Source organism: Dinoponera quadriceps, unplaced genomic scaffold, assembly GCF_001313825.1.
Source record: "Dinoponera quadriceps isolate SergipeBrazil2010 unplaced genomic scaffold, ASM131382v1 scaffold5021, whole genome shotgun sequence".
NCBI lineage: Eukaryota > Metazoa > Arthropoda > Insecta > Hymenoptera > Formicidae > Dinoponera > Dinoponera quadriceps.
The window spans coordinates 543,206-557,878 of record NW_014560366.1 but is presented as its reverse complement, the minus strand read 5'-3'; the positions used below and the strand labels follow the sequence as shown (position 1 = coordinate 557,878).

Below are 14,673 nucleotides of genomic sequence, written 5' to 3'. Positions count from 1 at the left end.
TCAAAATTTTGACTCGGGCATGTTCACATATTTATGATATTACGAGATTATAAAAAAGAGCTAATGTGACAAAAAATTTGAATGGGGCCTTCAATGGAAAAGCCAACACCCTTGAAGAAAAACATAATAATACTAAGAACCACAGAAATAATAGTCGGTATTCTCGAATAGAAGACTGGAGAATACAAACAACTCAGATGAATACCTAAGGTTAGATCGTACGAATACGAACGGGCTACATTTCGCAAGCGTTGGCTGGCTTCTCGCGAACGGGCCAATGCGACGAACTATTGAGGTAGGCTTCGGTTGCTTGAACTTTTCGTTTCGAATAACATAAAAATTTTCGAGAGGAAGTTTTATCGACTAAGTCGACTCCATTCGATGACGAAAACACGACGAAGGAACTTGACGAAAATCTGCGAAGAACTGCTATAATTTTCTCCGATCAACATGTGTTCCATTATATTAAACGCGTTGAATCGTGCCGGTTTCGCCGTTAAATCGTGAAATCCATCCATCCATTCGAAAATGAGGACTCGACGAAAGAATTCAATGAAAATTCTCGAAAAATTATTTCAATTTTCCGCCGATAACTAATGTATCTCGTTATATTAAACGCGTTCAATCGTACCGGCTATAATCCCTAAAACGTTTCTCTGCCATGCGGTCGCACCGAATACGAAAAGAAAGAATTAGTTTCCACAAATAAAAAAACTAACTATCCATATAATACAACTGAGATTTAATTACTAGATCCACCTTTTAGCTATGAAAATTAATTATTTTTTCCGTATACTATTATAGTCATAAGAATTAGCTTTCACGGCTAAAAACTAGGTCTGATGACTAAATTTCAATTGTATCATACGGCCAGCTAGAGAGAATTAATTCTTTTTCCCATGTACCGTATGAAAAATACATACTTTTAGTCAAACAAAAATTCAGCGCAATATTGCAATTATGACTGACTGGCGCAATTTAGCGGCGGACGCTCGCTCCTAAGCTCTCTTTGATGTTTCGTCTGCGAACGTGTGTCCGGGTTCTCCTTGAAAGAGTAAACATCGGGTGGCAAAGTGCCCCCCGTAGTCGTTCCTTTCGAGTGCGAAGCCGAAGAGTATGAAAATATACCGTCCGCGTTGCAGCTCGCGCTAAAAGGGCTACCACGTCGCGGCGCGATTAAATGTACCCGAGGGAATCTTTCCGCGCGACGTAAGAGGAGAATTCTCCCGCCGCTCGTTCCTCACTTACCCCAACGTGGAGAGGAAGCCGGACACGTTTCCCTCGGCGTAAAGGCTGACGATATCGCCGAGATGGAGGAAGCTGGCTGATCCTAAAAGCTCGCCCATCTTGATGCCGTCCTTAAAGTTTGCCCCGAAGTCCGAGAAACTCCCATTGGCTGCTTCAGCCGAGTGAATTATTCATGGCTACACCTGAAAAGGTGGAAATAAATAATCGTTAGAGAAAACCGAAGAGGCAACTTATAGGGGTTTTCGCGGGGCGGCTTAACGAAATCGCCTCCGGTCGAATTACGCAACGGGAGAAACGTGCGTTTTACGCGTGAACGATATATATCATTTCCTCTTTCTCGTCTGACGATGACAGGTGACGCTTATGTGGTCGGTGAAACACCGACGGGATATAGTCGATATCCTAAGTGTGCTCCCCTAATCGATTGGCTGTACAACTGCATCATTCAGTCGGATGCACTTGCGCGGTGAGAAATCGTTAGGGAAGTTTATTTATAGGCTTCGCGCGAATCTAAAAATTCTCACGTGAAGAGAGGCCGAGGCGCAAACGATTCGGCATGAATATGTTGCGTGATGCGATAAAGTGTGCGCGTTAAATAAATGTTAAAAGTTACAAAAAAAGTTATCAAATAAAAATTACAACAGTTCGATCTTCGACCGTGCATTGTCAACCATCGCTAAAGTTGGAGGTACAAGTTAAAATAAAGACCGGTTATGTAATTATGAGAGACATTTCGAAGTACTATCGTGTAATATCTCCAAATATGAATACCAATCTCGAAACTCGGATTCTTAGGTCGCAGTTGGCCGCGGGATATCTTCGAATAAACGAATATATATTCCGCCGATGTTTGTTCAACAATACCCGCAACGCTTCGAGGAATAAGAATCTACCCGGAATACGGCTGCTCATAATGCGGATTCCAAAAACAAAATAACAAACACGGTGCGCTTTAACGGAGAAACGGAGCATCCCGATATTTTCCAATATCGCGTTTCCCTTTACACATCTAATCTTCAACTCGCGGATCGTTTCTGTCGCGTTTCACGTTCGCCGCATATGTCCATTATTAAATGTATCCTGACGATAAAAAATCCACAACTTCGCGTTTTGCGTCGAGAGAGGAAAATGTTGCACGAAGAAACCTAACTGGAATCGCGTTTCGGATGCAGAAACTGGGCATGCACGCTGTATTGGCGTATAAATGCCGAGCGAGCGAGACTTAATTGCTCAATAGTGCCACCGCAAATTGCTAGATGAAGTTATCTACCTAATAGATCAAGACGGCAAACAGGTCGTGGGATTCCTTTTGTCTCCTCCACGAGAGAGGAGATATATTCCACGCGCGTGCTTGAGGACAACGATGATTTCTCGATAACATTGCGAGTTTTCCGTGCATGGCGATTGCCAACTATTCGTATCTTGCGATAAACGGTGCTTCGCTCGATCATACAAATTCTTCACCGCATATTATACGTTCACTTACGTTCATATCCACGACGAATATTTAATACAAGCTAATCTGGGTCTCGGTGGAATGCGAACATGATGAATAAACAATATTCGGAAACGAATCGGACGGTTTCGGCTAATTGCTACGGGGAATGAGAATAAATCTTCATTTTATTTTCATTTCTTTTCGATTTTCGCGATTACGTACCCATAAAGCTATCTGGGAGCTATCTGGAAGATCGAATCCGCTGAATGGTAAGATACCATCTCGCAGATTGCGGGGGTGACGTAAAATCTCTTATTCGGGTCGGGATCATCTAGTAATAATCCGCTGACGAGTCGCACGGTACAGCTTCCCGGCAAATTCATTTGTTGCATTAAAGCGTCTTCGACCGGGTAAAGAAAGAAAGAAAGAAAAAGAGAGACTTTATTGGAACTACCCTTTAAATTAAACTGACCCTTAACCTTAGCGTCCACGTAAACAACAAGCTCAACGGACGAGCGCAACCACCGGTCAAGTCCACCTATGTGGAAGAAATCGATGAGTCGAGTGTCTCGACACTGACGAGCATTTCACACGACCAAAATGCAATCTAGATTGCGCAGGAAAATGACGAGACAAAGAAAAGGAGAGAACGATAAGTCATAAGAAAAATCGATAACGACAGATTAGCCATAATTAAATTCCTTATGCGGACCGAGCACGTGTCTACACGGAAGACTTATCTCTTCACGTCGACCGTGTAAAGTGCAATTTCGCCGTGCATAAATACCGAGACGCAAAATTTCCGTTTCAAGGCGGAATTCTAAAATGACACCGAGAATAGGCACCGTGTATCTAACTACGCGACTGTAGCAACACAACACAACAGCACGGCCTCTTATAGAGAACTACCGGTTGCTCTTACGTGACTACACACGTTACCTCATTCACGGACGTACGAGACGCGCTACTTTTAGATCTCATTCATAGAAAAGCAGCGGGAGAAAGATTCACGCTCTGTCTCTGCGGTTCGGTGATAGAGGAATAAATAAATTCCGCGCGCGCTCGCGGAGGGAAGTTAACGAGCGTTCCCAATGCGTGCCAAGAAAATTCCCTCATCACGATACGCGGCTATTAATAGCCCTTGAATGTGACAGAGATCGTAACGCGAGAATCACGAAATGTTATTCTACTCTTTTGCCGCTTTGTCTATTTTTATTGCATACGTCAATCATCGCGCTATAATTTGCAATGATCTACGGACAATTACCTGTAGAACATCAGATTGATACGATCTCTGAAAACAAATCTCACCTTCGCGACATTTGCATCCGCGGAGATATGTACACTGAGACAAAAAATATTTGGTATAACTCTTTGATGGTAATTATAATCATCATATATATATTGAGAAACCCATTTAGTTGATTCAACTCTTTCGGGGGCAAAATTGTTTACCATGTAGAACCATTTTTGTCAGTGATAACCTTATATGCGTATTGCTATTTTCTCGTTAGAGCAATAAAAGGATATAATTGAAAATGATTATAATTTTAATGACATTAGCTATTTTTTCTCTCAGTGTACTCGAGATCGTGTAAATTTTTCTTGCAAACAGCCACGAGTGAAAATTTAATCGTATAACACGGGAAATTAACGGAGAGAGACGTGTTGACATTCAAACGGAACATATATCGAAGAATAGCGCAATAAATTGTTCCATGCGACCAAGCGATGAACCTATTAGACTGCTTCGCAGTCGGTTATTATATCAGCACAATTGCCCGAGATAGAGTTTGTTAAAACATCATATCGATGATAGTTACGTTACGTTGTGCGCCGCGTAATTTTTTTGCTCGCTTTTGTTTCGTATTACGACTAGGGTTATCGTTGAAAATACTGCCTCGGAAAAACACGCAAAAATATTATTTTAACAATGGTTGCCGCGTGCAGATGATACATACTACGCGTATCGCGTGATATACGAGAATCCTTTCAACTACAATGAAGCCTGTATGCATGCCGCCGCTTTTCGACAAGAAATTTAACCGCAAATAAAAATTCGCTCCTCTCTTTTATTTATTCACGTACATAAATAAGAAATAAATTTCGCTTTATCTTACTTTGTCCAGATCGAACGGTCGCAGATTTAGTTCGAGCGAGTAATCTTCAATTGTATCGTTTATTTGTCCACATTGTATCAATCTACCGATAAGCGCTTTATCTCTAATTATTTCTAAAAACCGACTTGAAGCTATCGGGAAAGAGTTTTGCTAAGATGTTCCCTATTTTTTCATCTTTGGAGCCCATTTTTTCTGGAACAGTAAATTGCTACATTTTAAGACATACACGGAAGAAAAAATCTGATTGCATCAACCCGAAAGGGAGCAACGAGATGGGTTCTGTTTGAAGGAAACAAAATTTCTGGTTCTTATGACCCAAATGTGGTTCTTATAACCAGAAATTCTGTTTCCTCCAACCAAAATGCATCTGGCTGTTCCCTTTCTGATTAATAAAATCAGACTTTCTTTCGTGTGTATATTTGTAATCAGCTTGGTAAGTATTTTAATTTGATATCAAAATTAGGTACAAAATTGAGTAGGAAAAAATGGGGAACTATAAACGTTTGGACGCACTCTTTATTCACATTCCACCGCCTCTTATCTTTTCCTCTTGCCCATACGAATCCGAGAATGCGCGAATCGCTCGGTTGAAATCTCCGATTGCGAAAAGCGAATTTTCATTATTCATATCCACGCTACATCCGCATGAATATCGACGATACGAGTCACGGCGAAACGAAAGAGCGAGCGAAGACGCTCAGCTCGCTCCGTCTTCGTGTCGTACAGTGCAGTCGCCGGACAATAAACCGCCAATTGACTATTAATATCGTCTAATGAAACCGTATCGATGCATCGCGATACCGGGGAATGCAATTCTATCCACTCTATCGCTACTCAACACGCACACGCCGAACAAAACGGCGCTATTAAGCGGCGACATCTAATACCGTCCCGATACACATTACAAGACGCGTACTGATATACACATACACTAACACGTAGTGGTCGCGAGAGTCATTATATCGAAGTAGTTGGGTGATTTTCCTGTTAGCAAAGAAGTTCCCACGTTGTCGACGAAATTCCATATGCTCAGCGAAAAACGTTACTCTGCAGAACGAACGATTTTCTTCCGTTTACGAAATGAGCTCACAAGCTCCGATCTTAGAAAAACGTTTAATGTCAACACGCTCGCTTCGAGAAAAAGTAAAACGTCCGATGCGTTATTGCGACGCGTTCTGTCTTGACTAAATAAACATCATTAAACCTTGTTCTGTCACGTTACAGAAAATTATAAACCGATAGCGATGCGGAAAGTGTCAACAGCCTATCGGTATCGGATATGTAAATACTCAGGATGTGTTTCGCGATTTTTTCTAAGACTTTCGGAATGAGCGGCATATTCTTCTATCGCGAAATGTATTTTCTTTCAATCTTGATACATGAAAGACTGGTCGTGAGATTTTTCGTTTTTCAGCTCAAACAAAAAAAACATGTGTTTTCTCTCGCAATATGTAGCAATTATTGGTAGAGCACAACTCGTTTCACGTAATGAGAGACGAAAATGAAAAATAAAAACGAAAATCATGATTGGTCTTTTGTATTTGAGCTTTGGAAAATGAAAAATCTCGTGATCGATTTTTTGTATATTAAAGCAGTAATATTTAGATCAAAGTTTTCATTAAAATTTGCCTTTTTCACGTTAATCGATTTGAGTGAGAAAGAGGCGCGCGATCCCGAAAAGGATCAAGACAAATCATACACTATAAAAAACACATTATACTTATATTAAAATAAGTTTTTAAGTTAAAACTTTTATATTAAATTTTTAACATATCCGTATATTAATTTAACATTTTATGTTGAGTCGATATTCGACACGTATAAGTATTAAAATAACACATTTTATACTTCAATATCGATTAACATATTATGGATATTAATTTTGTGTTAATTTTTTACATAATACTTATATTACTTTTCAATATAATCACTTTGCGTTAGTAACACACAAATTTATGTGAACCGTGTGAGACATGCGAAATGTGTCAAATTTAACGCCAAATTTTTTACTGCACACGCACTAAAATTCAAAAACAGACACACATATGTAACCCCGGCTCGCTTCGATTCGCTTGTTCGAAAGGAGCGACTCGCACCATTCGTCATCGCGACAAGTGCAATATTTCAGTCTAATATCTCAGGGTCGTCGGTGTGCAATGCGTCGAGTGAGGTTCAAAACCTGACGCATTATGGCCTACGGCACACCTTGACCTCGGCTCGCGGAGGTGCCCCCGAAAGCCATTTTGCCATGCGCGGTGTTCAATTTCACGCGAGGGAATATCGAGTTTCCATGCATTACGCAAGCGGCACGCACTCTCGCGACGCGGCCTGTCACGTCGCGCGATGCAAGATCCGGTCGAATCCCATCCTCGTCGCGACGATGACAACAATGCCGGCAATTCGTCGCTAGTCATAATTTCGCACGTTTCTCTGTCCGCGGTTTCCGAAATCCCGGCGACCGGAATCGATTCCGCTAATTGAGACGCGAGACCGAGAGGTGCAAAGCGCCGGCGTGTTCCTCCCGGATCTCGCGCGAATAATTCATCGCGCATCGATTGAACGGCGCCTACAACGTTACTGCTTTAGAATTCATTAGGATGTATTATGCACCGTGCGATTAAAGATCGCAGACGTCGGGACCCGATGGATCGAAGCGTGAGTCGGATTGACTCCGAGAGAAAGAGAGAGAGAGAGAGCCAATTTCGAACGTCTCAGACGCGACTTATGTCCAGTCACGCGCGGTGCGATATCCTTTCCATTGGAGAATATCATCCTTGAAGTCAACAGAGGCCCCGAGGTCGCATAACGCGCGAATGTGTGCCGTACTAAAAATATTCTCGCGCGAACGACGAAAGACGTGAAAAAATTGTTTAGCTTTCACGCTTGAGTCGTGTACCTTTCGCGCCGCAATTTTCGTGCGCATTATTCCTTCCTCACGTCCGCGAAACAAACACGTTTGGTGGAGCTGTGCATCGTCCGTTAGAAACGCGAAACACGTCGTGTTAATTAAAAACAAATAGCGTCGTTCCAAGAATGTGGTCCGCGTTTCTCGCGCATGTTATTTATTACATTATGGTAGATTATCGCGTAAGCACGGATTTAACGCATAATTACATTGATTCGATGCAATCGATTATATATGCTTTCCGTACTTGAATAATAGAGGGAAAAATAAGTTTATTTCCTGTAAACCACGGAAGGAATCTATTAACTTTAATCGACTCGATTACGAGCGGTATCGATCTGATATTCAACTTAAAGTCGACAGGTGTTAAGGCGGGACACACTTTTGCATTATACAACGCGCCTTATCGTAACTTGGACGCGAAGTAAACGAGGAAGCAACCTGCTGGCCGCGTCGATGTCATTAACCCTTGCGGATTTGTCGAGTACACACACATACACGTATACCACACCGGTCAATAAAGTATTACATCCGTTTTGGAGACGCAGAGAACCCCGAAGTATGATAAAAACCCCGCTGACCCGAATAACTTCAATCGATACTCGAAGACCCTTGAAACTAAAATGAGACGAACCCCTCCTCGAAAACGAAACGAGTACTCTTCCGTATCCTCCTCGACATCTTTTTTGTTCGAAAAAATTTTGCTCGAATTTTTTACAAGGACGTTTCTACGTGTATTCGTTCCCGAAACATGTATCGGATTTCCCTTTTAAATAAATCCTATATTGTAGTATTTGTTAGTATCCGTTATTGTATTGTATGCCTCCTCGTATTGCAAAATACCATACATATTTCTTTGCAGAACTAGAGAGCAATACTGTCCTTTACGCGGTGTTTTAGTATCCGAACGTTCATTAATCAATCGCGTAATGTTTCACAATTACATTGTGAAAAACGGAGGATGATAAATGAAAAGAAGACTTTGGCGAATTCAAAATGGGACACCTTGCAAAAAGTATTAATAAATACATAAATCTATTTACGATATCTATATTAGATTTTTAAGGCCGATCTTCACAGTTGTAAATTATTTACAATCTTTGATTAAAAACATAATTAATTATAAGTTCATGTTCATGGGTCGTTATTTGACTTTTTGGACCAATATTTCTCGTTAAATAAAACGATAGAATAAGTACAGGTATGTGTGTGTGTGTGTGTGTGTATATATATATCAATGAATAATTAGAGAATAATTAAAAATTAATGAAGATATAATTATTTATTAATTATTTATTAAAGTATGACGGGTAATGAATGCTGGCCTAAATTTCGATTCGGGTCTCTTTATTTTCTCGGATCTCTTTATTTTTGTCTAGATTTATCAAACATCCTTTAAAAACAGTAATTTGCTGTATAACAAATGATGTGTCACTGCCCATGTCCTGATGTTCTATGTTCTCCACCCTTAATGAATTCCTGGCTAATCACCTAGTGGCTCTGTTGTGACACCGATATTGCCTCCGATATTCAAACAGACACGATTCGATCGCAAATATACGTGTTAAATAACACAATGCCGATAACGCGATATTAAATATTTCAAGGGCCGACGAGATATTTTAGTCACCCAAGGCGAATGATAACGTACCGATACACGTTGACCGTGGTGTGTTTGCCGGCTCAAAGCGTAATAAACATTCAAAAAAGCACGCAACCATAAACAAGTTCGACACGAAGATGTATTTAAGTTTTGAAAGTCCGAAATGTTTTGCTTATTGTTGTGATCACTCGGTGATGATGGGACGATAGGGAGAGGTAAATTTACTCTTTTTGCCGACTGTTTTCATGTTCTCACGCGTCGCATACTTTTTTATGTGTTCAGATGTTACATTACGCTAACACAAAATATTTCATCGGCTTTTTGAAATATTTACTAATCGAATTCGCGTATCAGCATACCGCATTAATTAATATGCGTTTCTCCGATCAAATCATGTACGCAAATGTCAATGCCACAAAGTGTATCATCGGGTAGTAGTATCTACGGGAACATGACAGCCAAGAACAGGAAGCCAACACGAAAGATGCAGAACGCTAGGACACGAGCAGTGATATATCACATCTCTAGATATATCAAGCGGTACAGTAGTGCTGCGACATCAAAAAATAATAAATGAATATTTCATATATATTTTTTCAACGCCAATACAAAAAAATAACAAAGAGGTTATGAAAAGGATAAAATTTGTTATTTTATTTCTTCATCAATTATATTTGCTCACTAAATTTTGTTAAATTATTTAATACTTGCTTTCATACATGTTCTACCTAGTAAGTAGGTTACATAACATTAATTATTAATACATCGATTATTAATTATTAATTATTACGTACTTATTAAAATTGAGACTAAATATTAAATGCGGATAGAATATTGAAATATTCGAATATTAAATAATTATGAAATAAATTCTGTTTTAAAGACCATATGGAGAAAGTGATATTAAACAAATATTTATTATGTTAAGACAATATCGTTCAAGTTCAACGGAATTAGTTTAGCTAACACGGAATCAGAATTTTGACTGGAAAAGCGCCGTGTCATCCGCGAGTATAATTATCTGTTAATGCCGCCAAACGATCTAACGCAAACGATTAAGGACAATCTGATAATTGGTGCGATATACGCTTTGTTACTTAACGGCGGGACTTCACACTTCGCGTGAAGCACGCGAAATCTCAAGCCAAGATTCTTCAATTTTTACGAATATTGAACGAGACGTAAAATCAGAGCGATTTAATCGCATTGTTCGTCGAGATTATTTATGTTTCATGCAAGCGCACTATGATTTTCATAAAAGAAAATAAACATAGTAATACCATTTTGCGTATGCTTCTCTAACGGCTTAAGTTTCCTCACTCTTGGAAAATTAAACACGTTGGAGATCGCTTTTATACATGTGCGCGCGCGCAATTGGCGTTGAAGCGCTTTGACGGTCTGACGCTCCAGTTCTCATCGGCGTCTTATCAGAAAATATGCAAAAGCTGTTATGCTTAGCGGAACGCATAACTAAGCAACCTCGTTCGGCGCGCCGAATACGAAGTGTAAATATTACTTGCTATAACTCGCGCGCTCGAAGATTTCACGCGCGCAATCCAGATTGTTACAAGTCTAAAAATCGCGTCCGTGATAATGAACGCGTCGGGCGCGCGCTACCGGTGAACGCGAAATACCGCGGAAATGCGCATCTTAGAGCTCGCTGTTTCTCCCTGGAAAATTGGTCCCGTTACCTCGGTGGAAGCAGCCGAAACCGTTTACTCACTTAAATCGAGATACTTGAATTTCAGGTGCGAAAACATCTCACGCGGAAATAGTCGGGCCTTCGGCGCGAGAAGTGAAAAACCTTCTGATCGGGTCCTCCCGTGGCGCGGACGGTGCCACTTTCGGAGGTTCATCCCGACCTATTTCGAAGGGGACGACGCCTCCTCTCGTGTGTTCTCTCACTTTCTATCCCCAAGTCTCACCTCGATAAACCAGTCCGCTCGACGTGCTCTCGCGGAACAACGGAGGAGAGGAGCTCGCGGTCGAGCAAGACGCTGTCGTCCGTGTAACGTGTTTAAAAATAAAGACTGTCCGCAAGCAAGAAAGAGAGAGCGAGCACACAAGCGAGCGATCGGCCTCGCGCGCGCGGAAGAACGCCTTCCTGCTCCGATAATCGAACCGAATCCCCGACACAATCGCAGTCGCGTCCCTGCAAGGACCCCCGGCGATTATTATTATAACCATCGCGCAGGACGACCCGATAGTTCGCTCGACCTGGACATCGGCCACGGGCCGGACGATCGAAACGTCCCGCGTCATTAGCGGCGGGCGATCGCGGCCAATGAAAGCGCGTCTCATTACCGATAATCGAGAGAGCCGCACGCTCGGATTCGACGTGTTGGGCAACGCGGCGTCCTCCTCCTCCTCCTCGCCGGATGCGGCCCGATAAAAGCGCACTCGTCATCGTACGCCTCCAGCTCGCCCGCGTGAAAACGCTCATTGTAAACAACATCGCGAAAATATGGCGATTCCCTGGCTACGGCGGGGGGAGACCCTTCGCAGCTTCTCCGATCGCATCCCGCTCTCATGAAATGTTCCCGGGACGCGGAGACACAATAAGAGCGAGAGGGAAGCAGCAAGACAAATAAAAAATATTTACCCACTTCCTCGGCCGTGCGGCTCGCCCAGGCAGGATGCGCCGTCGGTGGAATCGAGATCGCTCCCGTGGAAATACGCGCGACACGTCGCAGTCTGTCTTCCTTCCTCGGTCGTGTGTTCTCGTACTTACGTGCGTACGTAACGTGCACGAGTAAAAACGCTGATACACTTTCGTCTCTCTTCGCGTCGAGAGAACGACCGGTCGATCGCGAGAGCGCGCTCGATGAATAACAGCCGGCACACTGCGCGTGCAATTTTTGCGCGCGTAAGTGTCGCGGGAAACGTACACGCGTATCGTACGCCGTGCGTGAACGCACAGCCCGACGGGAGAAACACGCGCGATAATAAGTCGGCGACAGCGACGGCAGCTGCGGCGATCGGCGCGACGGATTTACGTAGGCTGACCGTGATGTATTTCTCTTTCTCTCTTCCCCTCTCTCTCAGTGCCGGTGTATGTCCCCGCCGCGCGGACAGCCGCCAAGTGTCACTGGCACGTACGCGATCGAAACAACTTGAGTCGGCGCGCGAACGTGAAACGAGAACATCCGCACCGCTCGGTGGTTCCGACGCAACTGCCGTTGCGCTGCGCGCGCCGCTCGAGCGCGCGTATCTTTGCGAATCGGCGGCACGATTCTCCGAATTACCCGTCGGTCAGAGCGAGCGCGACTGGCTGCTCCGCCGATTTGTAACTGTCAGCGACGCTCGTCGGTATCTCGATCGTCGAAAAGGGAGACGATCAATGATGGCGAATCGGCGCGGTGCTGCGTAACTTCGGTGCCCCGAGCAACGTGAAATCGCGTCGACTCGATAGTTAGCGATGTTCTCAAACGTTTCCCCGATTCTTTCAATTCGTCGGAACATCGTTCGCACGGTGCAGTATTATTCGGTAGACGTGTCTCGCAAGTGGGATTCGCGAAGATGATTAACGAATGAAGTACGCAGGTATGTATCCCTCGGTAATGTAGAAATCGCTGAATGCAAATTGTGATGCGCGCGTTGGTCATCTCATAAATATTATGCTTCTTGCGGAATAACAGGATTTCTTGTGAGTTTCAGAAAGCAAAAATGAAACTGTGAAATTTGTTGTAAACTTACAAAACGTTTAAATTCAAACGCTAAAGGTAAATTTGGCGTTTTTTAAACGTCATTTGAACGTTATTTAAACAATTGTCGTATATTTAAGGTTAAATTTAGATACTAAGTATATATTTTGGATTGAATTAAGATATTTTCTTGTGTTCAATTAAATTTGAAATTATAAATGCGCAAAATTCCGTATACGAGTGCAAATTTAAAGAATGCATACATATAAAGTATATGAGAAATAGAAATCCTTAATTTGAACATATGTGTTTTAGACTATCTATAAAATGTGCGAAATTACCTGCGGCTTTATTTTTATACTTTTTACCGTCATTTTTTCGTGTGTTATTCGCTAAATATGTGTGTAATCTCAAATATAGTACGATGGAAGATAAAGTACATGAATCAAGATAAGAATCAGCTGTCACGTGTAAATTAACCTTTTTAAATAATATAACGGATACGGTTCACAATAATATTCGCACAATATTGGTTCTTTTCATTTTATTGTACCAAAAAATTGCATCTTGTTCAATCCATCGTTAATTCAATATAATATATTCATCATTNATATATATATATATATATATATATTTGTTATATCTTATTTATAATAAATATTTGTATAGTAGCGTAATGTTCATTGTTTGTCAATGTTTATTGTGTTCATGAACCATGAGAACGTGGATTCAGCGAGTTCGTAATCATCGTCACTGTGCTAACTAGAAAGACGTTCTGTGTGATTGGTCAGATTCGGGAAATCTGTCTGGTAAAGCACACACCAGATCGTCATTTTTTTTTGTCTTATCTCCGTTTTGCTTTGTTTTTTTTTTATTTCTTTCCTTCTTCCCCTTTTTTTTTGACTTTTTCGGAAAGGCCGGATTGTATCGAAATAGATTTTCTCTCTTTTGGCATACTCTCGTCGTCGATAGTTTCTTTTTGCTGGCGCGGTACACCAGCATCTTACACAGACGATTCATACATCGAAACAATAGGTACCTAAGGAAATTTTATATCTAGCTTTAAGGCGCCCGTTCCCTTAAATTCGTCCTTTAGAATTATCTCGCCGGATCGGTCGCGGATTCTCTCTACAGCGTGAATCCGAAGAAAACGAATCGCTCACCTATTTTCAGCGATATTAAACGTACGCCGCTAGAATAGCTACACGATAGTAATCACACGAATTCTCGGCTCGACGTTACACCACGTCGAGGGACTTATTCGTCAGCCTATCGGAGATGACTTCTAAAGCTCGTTAATTGACAAAACACTCGATATATTCAACGTTGGACCTGAGAAAAAAATCAATTTCAAGCGACATTATGGCGCTCTCTCTTTCTTTCTATCCCGTATCATTTTTGGACCACGTGTCTTACTCCGTAATTAATCTCTTTGCGTACGAGCTTCCGAGCTTTAGCGGGAAGCTTCAGGGCCGCATCATGCGTTTCTGTGTGAAGTATATCGCTTTCGTGCGAACGTAAATCCCGCGGCTTCGCGAAATCCCCGACGACGACACACACGTTAGAGGTATCTAACGACGAGAGCTTCGTGGAAGTTAAAATGAGAAGAAAAGAAGAAGAAGAAATACCTGTGAAAAAAACCGCCTCGTTATGCGTCAACGCGCGCGCTCGTACCATCTCCGAAATGCATCGCTCGCGTCGATTCGCCGTGACTA

General features: G+C 42.0%; 1 protein-coding gene across 5 annotated transcripts in view; it reads right to left on the bottom strand.

The window, feature by feature from the left end:
- Positions 1-12,483, bottom strand: part of LOC106750778 (inositol 1,4,5-trisphosphate receptor) — a 52,753-nt gene extending 40,270 nt beyond the window's left edge. For 4 of the 5 annotated variants that reach the window (XM_014631342.1, XM_014631346.1, XM_014631343.1 and 1 more), the window contains exons 1-2: positions 11,917-12,483; positions 1,249-1,430 (exon numbers count right to left, since the gene is read on the bottom strand). In XM_014631342.1, the coding sequence (XP_014486828.1) occupies positions 1,249-1,346 (98 nt within the window). In that variant the 5' untranslated portion in view covers positions 1,347-1,430; positions 11,917-12,483. Of the gene's footprint in view, positions 1-1,248; positions 1,431-11,916 lie in introns of those variants that run through there. The other variant, XM_014631345.1, reaches the window with a different exon arrangement.
- Positions 12,484-14,673: the final 2,190 nt, after the last annotated feature.